This window comes from Polistes fuscatus, unplaced genomic scaffold, assembly GCF_010416935.1.
Source record: "Polistes fuscatus isolate 324 unplaced genomic scaffold, CU_Pfus_HIC Scaffold1, whole genome shotgun sequence".
Lineage (NCBI taxonomy): Eukaryota > Metazoa > Arthropoda > Insecta > Hymenoptera > Vespidae > Polistes > Polistes fuscatus.
Window position 1 is genome coordinate 3,707,662 of NW_025112997.1, and position 12,862 is coordinate 3,720,523.

Sequence of the window (12,862 nt, forward strand, 5' to 3'; positions counted from 1 at the left end):
TTGTACCGTGGTTTCTAATCGCTCTTAGAAACTCTCGAGCTTCTATCATCCAGGATAATATGAAGTACTCGTAGTTTTCTCTCTCCCTCTCTCTCTCTTTCTTTCTCTTTTGGGGTGAATGCGTGTTTCGAGTACTTGTAACGTTTAAAGGAGTCAGACCTTAAGTTTAGGTACTCTCATTTTCGAGTTTTCCCAAATATTTTCGTTAAGAGAGAGATTGAAGGATGATTCCTTTTGGTTTCAAATCGGATGTATTGTTGTGTACCTTCACAAAAGGGTTAGCAAAATCTTGTTTGTTCTGTAGATTTCGAAGTCATCGACTAAGTTTCTTTTTATAAGGACTATACAAATATTTTTATTGACGTTTGTGTATCCGTGTATAAGGTATGCGAGTATATGTGTACGCGTGAGTATCCAGGATGTTTCTATAAACGTATTAAATTTTTTTTTTTTTAATAATAAAGGAATATACAATCAATTTTCAACGAGAATTAATAAAATTGTGTTTACAGTACATTTATACTACCGTAAATAAATATAATTATAATTATTATTTCAATTTACAGGTACACGTTTGTAAATATTGCATACGACTGTAGTATGTGTTATAAAAAAACACTGTGATTAATATAACAATCACAATGGGTCGTATTTAAGAAGACAAAATTTAGAATTAAATTATAATTTTGGTTTTTGTTTTAATGAATTTTTAAAGTTATACTTCTTTTTTGTTTTCAAATAAATTCATATACAACTGTGATCAATAAAAATGTTTTAACTAATATAACTTGTTGATAGAATTTAAAAAAAATTAGGGGATTTATATTGAATAACTTTTTCTATTAGTTGTATTTTTTCTTCTTTTTTTTTTTCCTTTTTTAGTTCTTGGTTCGTTATCAGAAAGGAACAAAGCTCCAGTATCGTTTGGTGGAATAGTTGTCGTCGTCTCTCTATTTGTCGTAAAGCGCTCGTTATATCTCGATTTATGTTTATCGAGAAAGAACAAGCCCACGTCGTTATACGATACTTCTTTAGATTGCTATATATATATATAAGTTGTATCGATATAGTAAGTATACTCTAGCCGTTGTATCTCCGTGTCTACTAGCCCTATTCGTAGGATCACCGTTTTCTTTTACGACTTTTACACTCTCTCGACAATAAGCTCGAGCGAGAGCTCTCTCTTTGTGTTTGCTACCTCGATTAGAATTCTATCTTAACTTTTGCCATATTTCTTTTATTCCTTTTTTTTTATTTTTCTTCTTTTTTAATGCCCTACTCTTTAACTTCAATTTTCTTCAACAACAAAACACTGTTCCTTTTTTTTTTTTAATTTCTTTTCCCATTAAATTATCGAAACAATTTATCTAATTGTTCAAATGTAAAGGAGTTATGTAATTTTGCGTCTAAATTATTTTTAAATTAGATAACACAAAATTTATCTAATACGATATTTAAATTGCAGGTGTATACCTTTAAATGTGATTTTATTTGTTTATTTTTTTTATTAATTATATATATATATAGAGTAGAAAAATTTGTAATTAATTTACAGGAGGTTAAAATTCATGCAAAGTATTTAAACTATTAGATAACTTTTTAAATTACTCATTTAAAATAGGAACATAATAATGCAGAACATCATATATATTTTGAAGACGTGACTTTTATCAATGGACCATACTTTCTCGGTCTTCCTTTCTTTTCTTTTCTTTTCTTTCTTTCTCATTTTTTTTATTTTATTTAAATATTATTATAGATACACCTGTAATTTACTTAGCCTTTGATATTCACACAGAGCTTACATTGTTTGCAGAGGACTCGTCGTGGTGTAATTCTTTGGTCTGTTACCGCAGGTTCGTTTTTAAAAAAGGAAACTCGCATAAAACTTTCATATATGTCTCTATGTGTGTATATTTGTTTAGAGATAATCGATGAAACTCTTTTTCTCTCTCCCTCTCTCTTTTTCTTTCTCTTTTCCTGTCTTTTTCTTTCTTTCTTGTGAATATCTTTCGATTCGTAGATAAGATTTGTTTATTAAAAGGGTCCGACGATATTTTTATATTCGTAGCTGACGATGTTCGTTGTATTCTTAAATAGAAATTTGAAAAATGATACGTAAATATTGTTGTAGAGAGTATCTAATTTTTTCTCTCTCTCTCTCTCTCCAAATAATGCAACACGGGTTTTTCTTTTTTCATGTCAACAGGATGGAAATCAAATGTATGCGTTTTTGTTTATCGATTCCAATCGTTTCTAATTATTTTCTATAATTTCTTCGTTATATAAATAATATCGTTTAATTTTAGCTCTGTTACGATGATTGAAAGGAAGATAGAACTATATAAGCTACATTTTTAAATTTCAATCTTATCACCTTAAACATATAATCGGTTCAAGTTGCAACGTATGATCTCTTATGTACAGCTGTATGATCAATGAACAAGGAGATAGATAAATAGATAAATGTTATCCATTTAGTATTTGTTTCTACACTTCGTTCTGATATATATTCTCTGTTAGAATAAAAAAAACATATTATATTATAAAAAATATAAAAGGATTTAATAGATTTGGGAAAGTGTTTAATTGATTTTTCTCAAATTTTATTTATGTTCAACGAAGACGAATGAAGTACAAAAAAAAAATTGAATTTAACAATTAGATGAATTTTTCCGGGGACGGGAATTTTCAAATTTCAATAATACTTATTGTCTAAATGTAATTTAAAATAAAATAGTAATTAAAATAAAAAGAAATAAAATCAAATGTTTGTCAGAACACTCGATTAAAATGACAGCCTCCTCCCCGCTGTATTTTCAAAAAATTCGTTCATGAATTTGAAACAATGAAAATGAAATTTTTTTGAATCTAACAAAACAAAAGTCACGTTTCGTAATTTTCCTCCAATAATATAACGAATACAAAAAATACATTAAAATAAAACCAAATGTTTATGCATAGACAAGAATTCTTATTATAAATAGCACACATATTATTAAAAAACATAAAATTTCATTCACGAATTGGAACCAACATTCTTATCAATGAATATAATTCGAAATAAGATTTTCGTTAAGGAAAGATCGATCGATTTATCGGACATCAAAAATATCCCTAATACATTTTCGTGCCATCAAAATCCAAGGATGCAAATCGATCCGATAAATTGAATTTTCTCGTTTCATAGAAAAGTGTTAGAGGCAAAAAGAGAGGTTTGGCAGAGTGTGTGTGTGTGGGGGGAGGGGGGAGTTAACACATCGATGTCCTCGATAAATTCAGTTAGAGAAATAATTCTTGACCATTTACACCGTTGTACCTTTTTTTCTTTTTCTTAGAAAAAGAAATAAAAAAACAACATATATTTCAACGCATACATCGAATTTAAATACAATCTCAAAATTAAACTATAATAATATTTATATTAAATGATACGATAACACGTAAGTGCGCATACAACACACACACACACACATACACTGTACAAAAAATTTAATTCATTAAATGTATTTTCCAAATGTAAAACAATAATATTTATATTGAGTTAAATACGAATATTATACACACAAAATATTCCGTCAAACAATACTATTTTATTGATCAAGATATTCAAGATAATATAATCATCTCATTAAATTCAAACATATTTCTTATTCCAAGTTTATCTTTCCAACATGTTCGAATATTTTGTTCCAGGAAGCAGCGACGAAGGCGATTCGGGGTCAGGAACGATAACCGGAAGTGCCCCAGAAGGAGGTGGAGGAGGTGGAGGAGGAGGAGAAGGTGGCGTTGGTGGTGGTGGTGGTGGAGGAGGAGGAGGAGGAGGAGGAGGTGGAGGAGGGACAGGAATAGAGAGTAATAACGAGATGGAGAAAAATAGTAACAGCAATAACAACAACAATACTAATAACAATAATAATAGTAGTGGAAGTAGTAACAACGCAAGTAACGGAAACCCAACTTACAGAGATTTCAAATCTCTTCAAATGTCTAATGCGATACAGGACATACCAATAGATTACAATACTTCGCAAAATAGGAACAACTATCAACATCATCAACAACAACAACAACAGCAACAACAACAACAACAGGGTGAGTATTTCCCAGCGATGGAAATACAACAGAATTATGAAAATTATAAGAAGGAACAACAGAGGCCACCATCTGTGAGAGATGATGATAGAAGAATGTCCTGGGATTATCTCGACAAACAAAACGATCAACAGAGAGATTATTCGAGAACGAGGAACGAATATCGTGAGTAGCTGAAGGATGATATTTACTAAATTCTTTTAATTATCTTTATTGTTAAAATTTCCTCTATTTTTTATTTCTTTTTTTTTGTATTTTTTTTTTTTTGTATTTTCTATATCATCAAAGATATCGAATTTTTGCACATAACAATATGGCAGATCTTTATATTTTTATGATTTTAATGATTATGGTGTGTGTGTGTGTGTGTGGTAGATCGATAGGAAAATAATAAAAATTAAATACGCGTGCTTGTGTTGTGGATGTATGTATGTGTGTGTGTGTGTGTGTGTGTGACGTACGTTATTTTTGTATGTTTTGGTTAACGTAGAGGAGACGATAAAGCAAGAGCCAAAGGACCAATTGAGTCAAGAGTGGGTGTCACTCGTACCGGAAGTCGAGGTTGGTGGTTCAGCTCCTGGTGGGCCTCAAGTTCGAGCACGGAAAGATATACCAAGGGGTACCAGATTCGGTCCTTTTTCCTGCAAGTGGGTGAGCGAGCCTTTCAATCCACGTTACGCATGGGAGGTGAGTTATATTTCTATCTCCCTCCCTCCCCCACATTTTCTCTCTCTCTCTCTCTCTTTTTCCCCCATTCTTTCTTCTCTTTTTCTATTTATATCCTTTTCGCAATATATGAACGTATACTTTCTACATATACATATATATATATATGTGCGAGCGTATGTGTGTGTATGTGTGTGTGTTACATGTATCGTTTACGTGTTTATCGCATCGGTGGTGTACCTTTTGGAAATCCGGCAAGGGAAATGATCGTAATTCTTCTCACAATCAGTTGACTCAGAGGCTATCGATAACGTTGAAAATCTTATTTCCTTTTTTTTCTTTTTTTAAACGTTTTCTTCTTCTTTTTCTATACCCCTTTACTTCCCACCCCCACTCCTCTCCACCTTTCTTTCCTCTATTCATCGCAATAGTTTTATTTTATTTATTCAGTTCATACCGATAGAATTTATTTGTCCTTATTTGTTGAGAGGTTGAGAGAATATTAATAAAAGATTAGGTTATTTAATTGAATCGACGATATTTAATCTTATCAAATAAATCGTTTAAAATTGGAGGAAGAAAATGTTGTCTTTTTCTTTTTTTTTTTTCGTATTCGAAACCGTTTGAAAGATGATCGATCTGTTTATGGTTCAGGGTCGTTCGAGAAATACTCTTCTTCTTCTTCTTGCTCTTAGGTAGTATCCTAAACCCGAACGTCATTGGGTTTCTTCTATCCTACTGCCATAATCCCTCGTATTATCCTGGCAGATGCCAAAGAAGACTATGACTACTACGACGACTATGGTATGCTGTTGCTGCTGTTAATGTTACTGATGCTATACTGATTGGTGGTGCTGGTGGTGGTAGCATCAGCTTTGATGTTGGTATTAGTGTTAGTGTTGGTGTTGGTGTCGGTGGTGGCAGCAGCAGTAGAAGGAAAAAGAGAAAGATAGAATTTTATAGGATAGAGATAGCTTAGAAAAAAAGGGAATAGGACTAAGAAACAGACAGACGGACAGACAAACAGACAAACGTACTACAGTCGTCTTCTCCATAGTTCGACAGCAACCACCTGGACAAATCGGTCCTTCGAACGGTGGTGTCATCCATGACGTTGACAGATCTGTCAATTTTTTTCTTTCTCTCTCTTTCTCTCTCTCTCACACCTATTCATACGATCGTGTCGAACTTTTCTCAACTTGACTAACGTCTAAATCGGAATATCTTTTACCTCTTTTAAGCTAATTTTCTTCTTTTTCCTTCTTTTTCTTCTTTTTTTTTTTCGTTTTTTTTTCTTCTAACAGAAATGATACAATAATTATACAAATTATTCGGTTATCGTTTTCCTTTTTTTTTTTTCTATTTTGTTTTTATTAGAATTTATGTGGTTTTGAAAATTCATATGATTATTTTTATTTTGGAATACAAATGATATTCATTTTTTGTTCATGTTGATTTATCGTTAAATTTTTATTATTTTTTTTTATTACATTTTTTATATCCGCTTTTTTATTCGTTTATTATTTTATTATTTTTTCTTTTATATATTTTTAATTTATATATTTTCTTAAATATTTCATAAAAGATACAGATTTAGAAATTTTACGATCCAAATATTAAACGTAGTCCGATAAATATGATACTATAATATGTTTATTAGAACGATTTATTATATGTTTATTAAACGATTTAAACCTAGATATCTACAATTTTCCTTATGACATATTAATCGTTAATAATATTTAATTTCTTTTCTTAGAATCCAGAAAAAAAAGAATTGAAAATACTTTATATCTTTAATTATTTGAATTAATTATATATAAAACGTTTGCCAAAATTTCATACATATGATATATCTATATGTTACCGTTAAAGATCGAAATTAGAGAATGTCAAGATTCACGTGGTCGCTTGTCAACATATACCAAATACGTCGGTGAAAGATCGAATATTTTTGAGTTTATTTTTATACATTTATATTTCGAACATACACCAAGCAACCGTGTGAATCTTAACATTCTCCAATTTCGGTTTTTCACAGTAATACATATATATAAAAGCGGGGGGGGGGTTGGTCATTGCACGATCTACCAATATCAAAATGTGGATGGGGGTAGTTTTGGAAACGGATAGGGGGGTGGGAGGGAGGGAGGGGAGGGGTGTGATAGATATGATAGCGGCAGCACGAGCTAGCGCATGTCGCACTGACAAAATGTAAATGGCTCCATCCATCTAACTGCCGACAAAAAGGCAGTCGGGGCCAACTGTCGGACCGGCGATTACAGGATCGATTAAAGCCAAACTACCCCTTCGTTTCGTCGACCCGATCTATCAACCCCCCCCTTTCCAACAACCTCCCATCCTTTATCCCTCCCCCGCCCGCTTTTGATCCCCGTTTGTAGAAACAGCCACCTACCTCCCATTTCACCTCCCACTTCACCTTCCACTTCGTTCCTACGTTCAACGAGATGATTGTTCAAATATTTTCCAAGAGATTTCTTTTCCTACATTCCTCACCCCCCTCCCCCTCCCCCCTTCAACCCTGATTCGAATATTTCCATTATATTATTATCAAAAAATAATTTGTTACGTGTATAGTTTGTAGATTTTGTACGGTAACGAATTGTTCTTGTTGTTTGTAAAATATAATTCGGGCAGATTTGTACGAAGAAATTGAGGAGAAGAATAAAAACGAATGTTTGTCATCATATTTCGGTTTGGAAAAGAAAAAGAACAAAAAAAAATAGATAGACGATAGGGATTGGTTTGTTGGGATTATAACGGATTATAATATCTCGCGTTACATCGGGAAAATTTTGCAACGCGGTCAATTTTCTTCCTATTCTTCTTCTTCTTCTTTATTATTATTATTATTATTTTCATTGATTTCCACCATCACCAATTTCGATCGATTCACATTCTCGCGTTCCTTCATTCCTTCTCCCCTTTCGGTGTCCTAATCCTTTTCTCACAAATCTTTAGAAAAATCTTACGAAAGTTTGTCCGTATTGTCGAGCCGTATCTGTTTGTAGGGAAAAAGGAAGAAAAAAGCAAAAAAGAAAGGGGGGAGAAAGGAGGAGGAGGGTTCAAAGGGAAACCGATATTTTCGCACAGATTTTCTATCAAAATATAAATATGTATTTTAATATAATAAATGATCCATTCGTACGAATTAATTTTATATTAATATTCAAAATTAACCGAACTTTCGCGTTTTGAAGAATTCATTTGGAGATCGTTGAAGAAACAATAGCAATATACGCGAAAATGTGTTACGTATTAATTTCATTATTCTCTCTCTCTTTTTCATTTCTACGTCATGGTGTAAGAAGGGTCGATAAAAAAAATAAGGAGAATAGGGGAGGGAAGGGGGAAAAAAAAGTAAAAAAAAAAAAATTTAGAAACCGTTTTGCGGATGAGTTTTAGGTATCAGTATTACCCCACCTGCCACGTAAAAATTCTCGCACACTTTTTTTTCCTTTTTTTCTTTTTTCGAATCATCGGTCGAGCGAATGAGAAGGGGAATAGGAAATCCGGAAAAGGGAAAAGAATCTTTTCGAAAGGGAAGGATACTTTCTCTCTTTCTCTTTCTCTTTCTATCCTTTTCTATCTTTTTGTCCTTCAGGTTTTCTATCTTTTTCTATCGGACATAGGTTTTCTAGTCGGTGACGCGTGATCCGTACAAGTTTCGTCGTGCCTTCGTGGCGACTAAACCAATCTTAGGCTTAGTTCGTTCAACCGTGAAACCCCCTCTCCCTTTGCGTGCCTCTATGGTGGTTTTTACGGTGTGGTGGTGTCGTGTCTCCTTCGTTCGGTAAGGGTCTCGCTCCAATTTGCCGAATGATTTCGAGAACCTATGTCAAATGATCAATCGTCCTCAAATTTATTACCGATATTATAGTTTGCAACACATTTCTTCCACGCTTTTATTCTTTTTCATCATTTACTACTTTAAGTCGATTAATTTTAATCGCAAAAACAAAATTTGCGACATCCATTTTGAGCAAGTTTACATGACTTTTTTCCTTTTCTGGCTTTCAAATGAACATCTAACAAATGTAAGAAAATAGCATGGGAATAATAATTTACGTTCCGTTTTTTTTTTTGTTTTTTTTAATTTTTTTTCTAACATCGAACATATATTTAAGCATGTAAATTCAGTCGTATGATTGTTTTTGTTAGTCACATGACAATCCAACAAATGAAATATTCTAATTAGCCGTAAATTAATTTTCCAATTGTTTTTCACACATTCTTCTTTATATATTTTTTTGTTTCAATTATTTTCCACCAGTCACAACCACTTTAAAACGACTCAAAAATGAGATCCGTTGTAATTTAGATATAAAATTAGATTAAACAATTTTAACTAATGCAATAAATATTATAATAACGTATAGTATAAACGAGTAAATAAAAGAAACTAAAAGGATAATAGGAATGAAAGAAATAAGGAAGTACGTTGTAAGGCAAAAACGGCCAACAATTCGTATTATCTGAAGTTCACGTTTAACACGCCCACTACTTGGGATTTTTGCTTGTAAGCTGTTGAAGTCGACGGACAAGAATTTTTATTGTGATCATCATCGTCCGGTATTAGACAAGGATGGTTATATATACCATCCTGGAAAATAGGGTATTTTAGACAATCAATATAGTCCTAACGTTTTGGACAATGGTTGCAACGTTGCTTCTCTGCATTTATACGTGGACATTGTCCAGGTGAAGTGGTCCCTTTAAAGGGTGTCCTGTTGAAGGTCAAACCCCGGAAGTGATTCGACAATGGAGTACATAATAAACTACTACTCCACCTCTTCTTCCTCTTACTTTTACTTGCTCTTGCTTGCTTGCTTGCTTGCTTGCTTGCTTGCTTGCTTGCTTGCTTTGATGCATGCATTCTTATTATTTAATTTTCGATACCGTGTCAAAAGTGCAACGACGTTATAAGACCCCCGAAACATTTTCCCTTTCGTGTCGTTATTATTATTTCGTTTAAAAATCCGAACGTTTCGTTTTTCGTTTCGTTTCGTTTAAGTTTAGTTTAGTTTAGTTTGATTTGGTTCTCAAGGCGTAGAATTACTTCGCAGGACAACAGACCCGGAGAGATTATTTCGCGGTTTATATTCAAATGCGAATAATAAATAATAGTGTATGTAGGATAGAAAGAGAAAGGGAGAATTTGCGATTCGATGATGATTCCTAGTGAGAGAATTTATGTGTGTGTATGTGTGTATGTATGTATATGTGAGAATTGGCAGGAAACAAGTGACAATCAGTAACGACAGGGATCTTTTATATTGTTCAAACTGTCACACCGTTGGATGAGAGGCAGGATATCGAGGGATCCCTTCGTTGTTCCTTTTTTGTGGTCATCTAAGAAAGAATAAGAGAAAGAGAGAGAGAGAGAGAGAGAGGTTACCGGTCATAAATAAAATTCAGCCACGTACCTTAAAAGTCACTGCACCCTTCGTTTATTTCACAAATTATTTCACCTTTTCTTACTTCTTTAAAAAATTTTCAACAATTCAATGATCTTCGCGATAATTTCTTTTTTGTTCGATTTAAAAATATGATATATATATATATATGAGATTTTTTGAATTAATATTAAAAGAAAAAATTATATAAAACGAAAAATTCAATTAACGAACGGCGAATAAGTTAGAGAATAATTGAGAAATTATATTGTTACAAGTTGTACGGCCCTGAGTAGTTCTTTATTTTCTGTCACGCGAAAATGCGAATTTAACATAAGCTGGTCTCGAAAAGTTAGCCCGGGTATAATAACGGTTGGCAAATTTAGCATACAATAAGAACTGAACCTGTGGTATGCACCGTGTTAGAAAATGAAACGTGAATGCAAGGACACGGTGGTTGGTTAGTTGACTTGTCCTTTTTGATTTTTGCATTTCTTTTTTTTTTCTTTTTTCTTTTTCGTTTCTTTCTTCACGAAGAATCGAGTTTTTGATTGGCGTTCGTAAAATCAAATGCACGAGGTTATCGCGAGGCTGTTGTCCTATCGATTATTTAAATTTTGTTTTGTTTTTTTTTCTTCTTTTCTTTTAAATTTAGAAGATAAATAAATTAAAAAATCAATCGATTATTTTTCCATGGGAAACAATTAGAAAGATTTTTCATTTTCATATATCTTTTATTTATTTCTAATTGAAAGAGAAGTAGAGAAGCAGAAGGAGAAGAGATTTGTTATTCGAAACTTTCATTTAACACGTAACATCCCCTTTTATAAATTATTATAAACTCGATTCTTTGAAAGCTTTGTTGTACGAACACACCCCTCGACTTATCTCGAGGGTGATAAATCTTCTTCTCTCATTTCCCTTGGTATCTCTTTCTCTTTCTTTCTCTCTCTCTCTTTCTCTTTCTTTCTTTCTCTTTCTCTTTCGATAATACTTATAATAGACACGTGTTGTTCAAATTGTCGAGTTACTGACCCATCCTATTACGAGATCCTAATCTTCCAAGTGTACTCGATGGGTTTATTTTCGTCATGCTTTTCGTCGTTTATTAAATTACTATAGGAAGATTTATTAGAAAATGATAGTAAAAAAAAAAAATAACACAAATTATAACAAAGTTACAATCAAATTGTATTTATTTCTTAAAAAATCATAATTGTTAACCTCTTATAAAAGATAAAATATTTATATCGTGTTATATTGAATTATAATATATAAAACAAATCTATTATTATTTTACTATATTTTATTTTTAGTATACTATAACACGCATTTAAAAATTTAATATAAGTTTTTTCTTCATTTATACCAAAAACAAATCATTCGTATCCGACATTTATTCAATTTTATATTATAAAATAATTATAATACCAAAAGAAATATTTCACAAAATGAATTTATTTATTATTAATTTTTGTTTTCTATTTTTCGAAAGATAAGAAAATTCGTAATAATTTTCACACCCCTAAACGTTAAGAGTTTCTCTTTCAAGACAACATTTGGGGTAGTTTTACGTTGATCGGAGGGGTCGCTGAGTGAGAGACCATGGGTGGTGGTGATGGTGATGCTGATGGTGGTGGTTAGAGGAAGCCTTGCTTCGTCTTACAAACACTGGGCTTGGACTTAATTGAACTTGTTCGCGAAACTCATAACGAGAAGTCTAGTAAGTGCTACTATGGTTGTTATAATTTACGGGAAATAATCGTCACCTTTGATGTGCCGACAATTGTCTTGGGCTCGTACGAGTGAACGAAAGGTTACCTCCTCCCATAAAACGTTTCTATTCATCATCCCCTTATTTCTATTTCTTTCATTCATTTAAGCATTCTCTTTTGGGTTTGAATGATACAAATTTGTTCTTCGAAGTTTTCAAACCATTTAAACCATCCTCCCTCTCTCGATTGGTCATAGACAATTGATAAACATTTTTTTCCTTTTCTTTCTATATGTCATACACTTTGTCTGTTTTTTATTATTATTATTTTGTTCTCTTCTCGAGTATGCGCTCCTCCCTGGAATTTTTCTTGCTTTTTTTCTTTTTCATTCACTTATACATTTTCAGTTGTTTTAGAATCATTTTATATTCATTGGTTTTATTTCGTTGGTCCAGACAGTTAATTATCGAAAGTATTGTTTTTTCTTTTCGGGTAGTTTAGGGTAGTTTATATATTTCGTTTTTAAATTATTATTAATTATTTATATTTCATTTTCCTTAATTTTTCTTTTTTTTGTTCATTCAGGTATAAGTTCTCAGTTCTTTTAGGATTTTGTATTATTTTGGTCCAGACAGTTTATCATCGGAAATATCGTAATTTTTGTTCTTCTTCAATGCAATACGAAGAGAAGGGCAATTTAAGGGTAGTTTATATTTCGTTTTAACGATAAATCATAAATAATCATTTCAATACGTCTCTTAACGTGCCACGTATCAAACACAATGTGAAAATGCAACGTTCCTCATTGTCTCGATGCTCGAACGGGGGGAGAGGGAGATGGGAGGGGGCGTTAAAAGAGGGTGGAGGGTATAGAGGGGGAGATGCCCGTGTTACCTTGTGCATTTAAAATGTAAACTCAATTTAAGCCGAGATTCGACGGTAAACAAAACGTAACGTATGCGCTCGGGT

General features: G+C 32.5%; 1 protein-coding gene across 3 annotated transcripts in view; it reads left to right on the forward strand.

Annotated features, from left to right (window-relative positions):
* The first annotated feature begins 3,832 nt into the window (after positions 1-3,832).
* The window catches only part of LOC122517902 (histone-lysine N-methyltransferase MECOM-like), a 34,396-nt gene continuing 25,366 nt past the window's right edge, over positions 3,833-12,862 (forward strand). For 2 of the 3 annotated variants that reach the window (XM_043636522.1, XM_043636529.1), the window contains exons 1-2: positions 3,833-4,260; positions 4,586-4,782. In XM_043636522.1, the coding sequence (XP_043492457.1) occupies positions 3,867-4,260; positions 4,586-4,782 (591 nt within the window). In that variant the 5' untranslated portion in view covers positions 3,833-3,866. The remainder of the gene's footprint in view (positions 4,261-4,585; positions 4,783-12,862) is intronic. The other variant, XM_043636537.1, reaches the window with a different exon arrangement.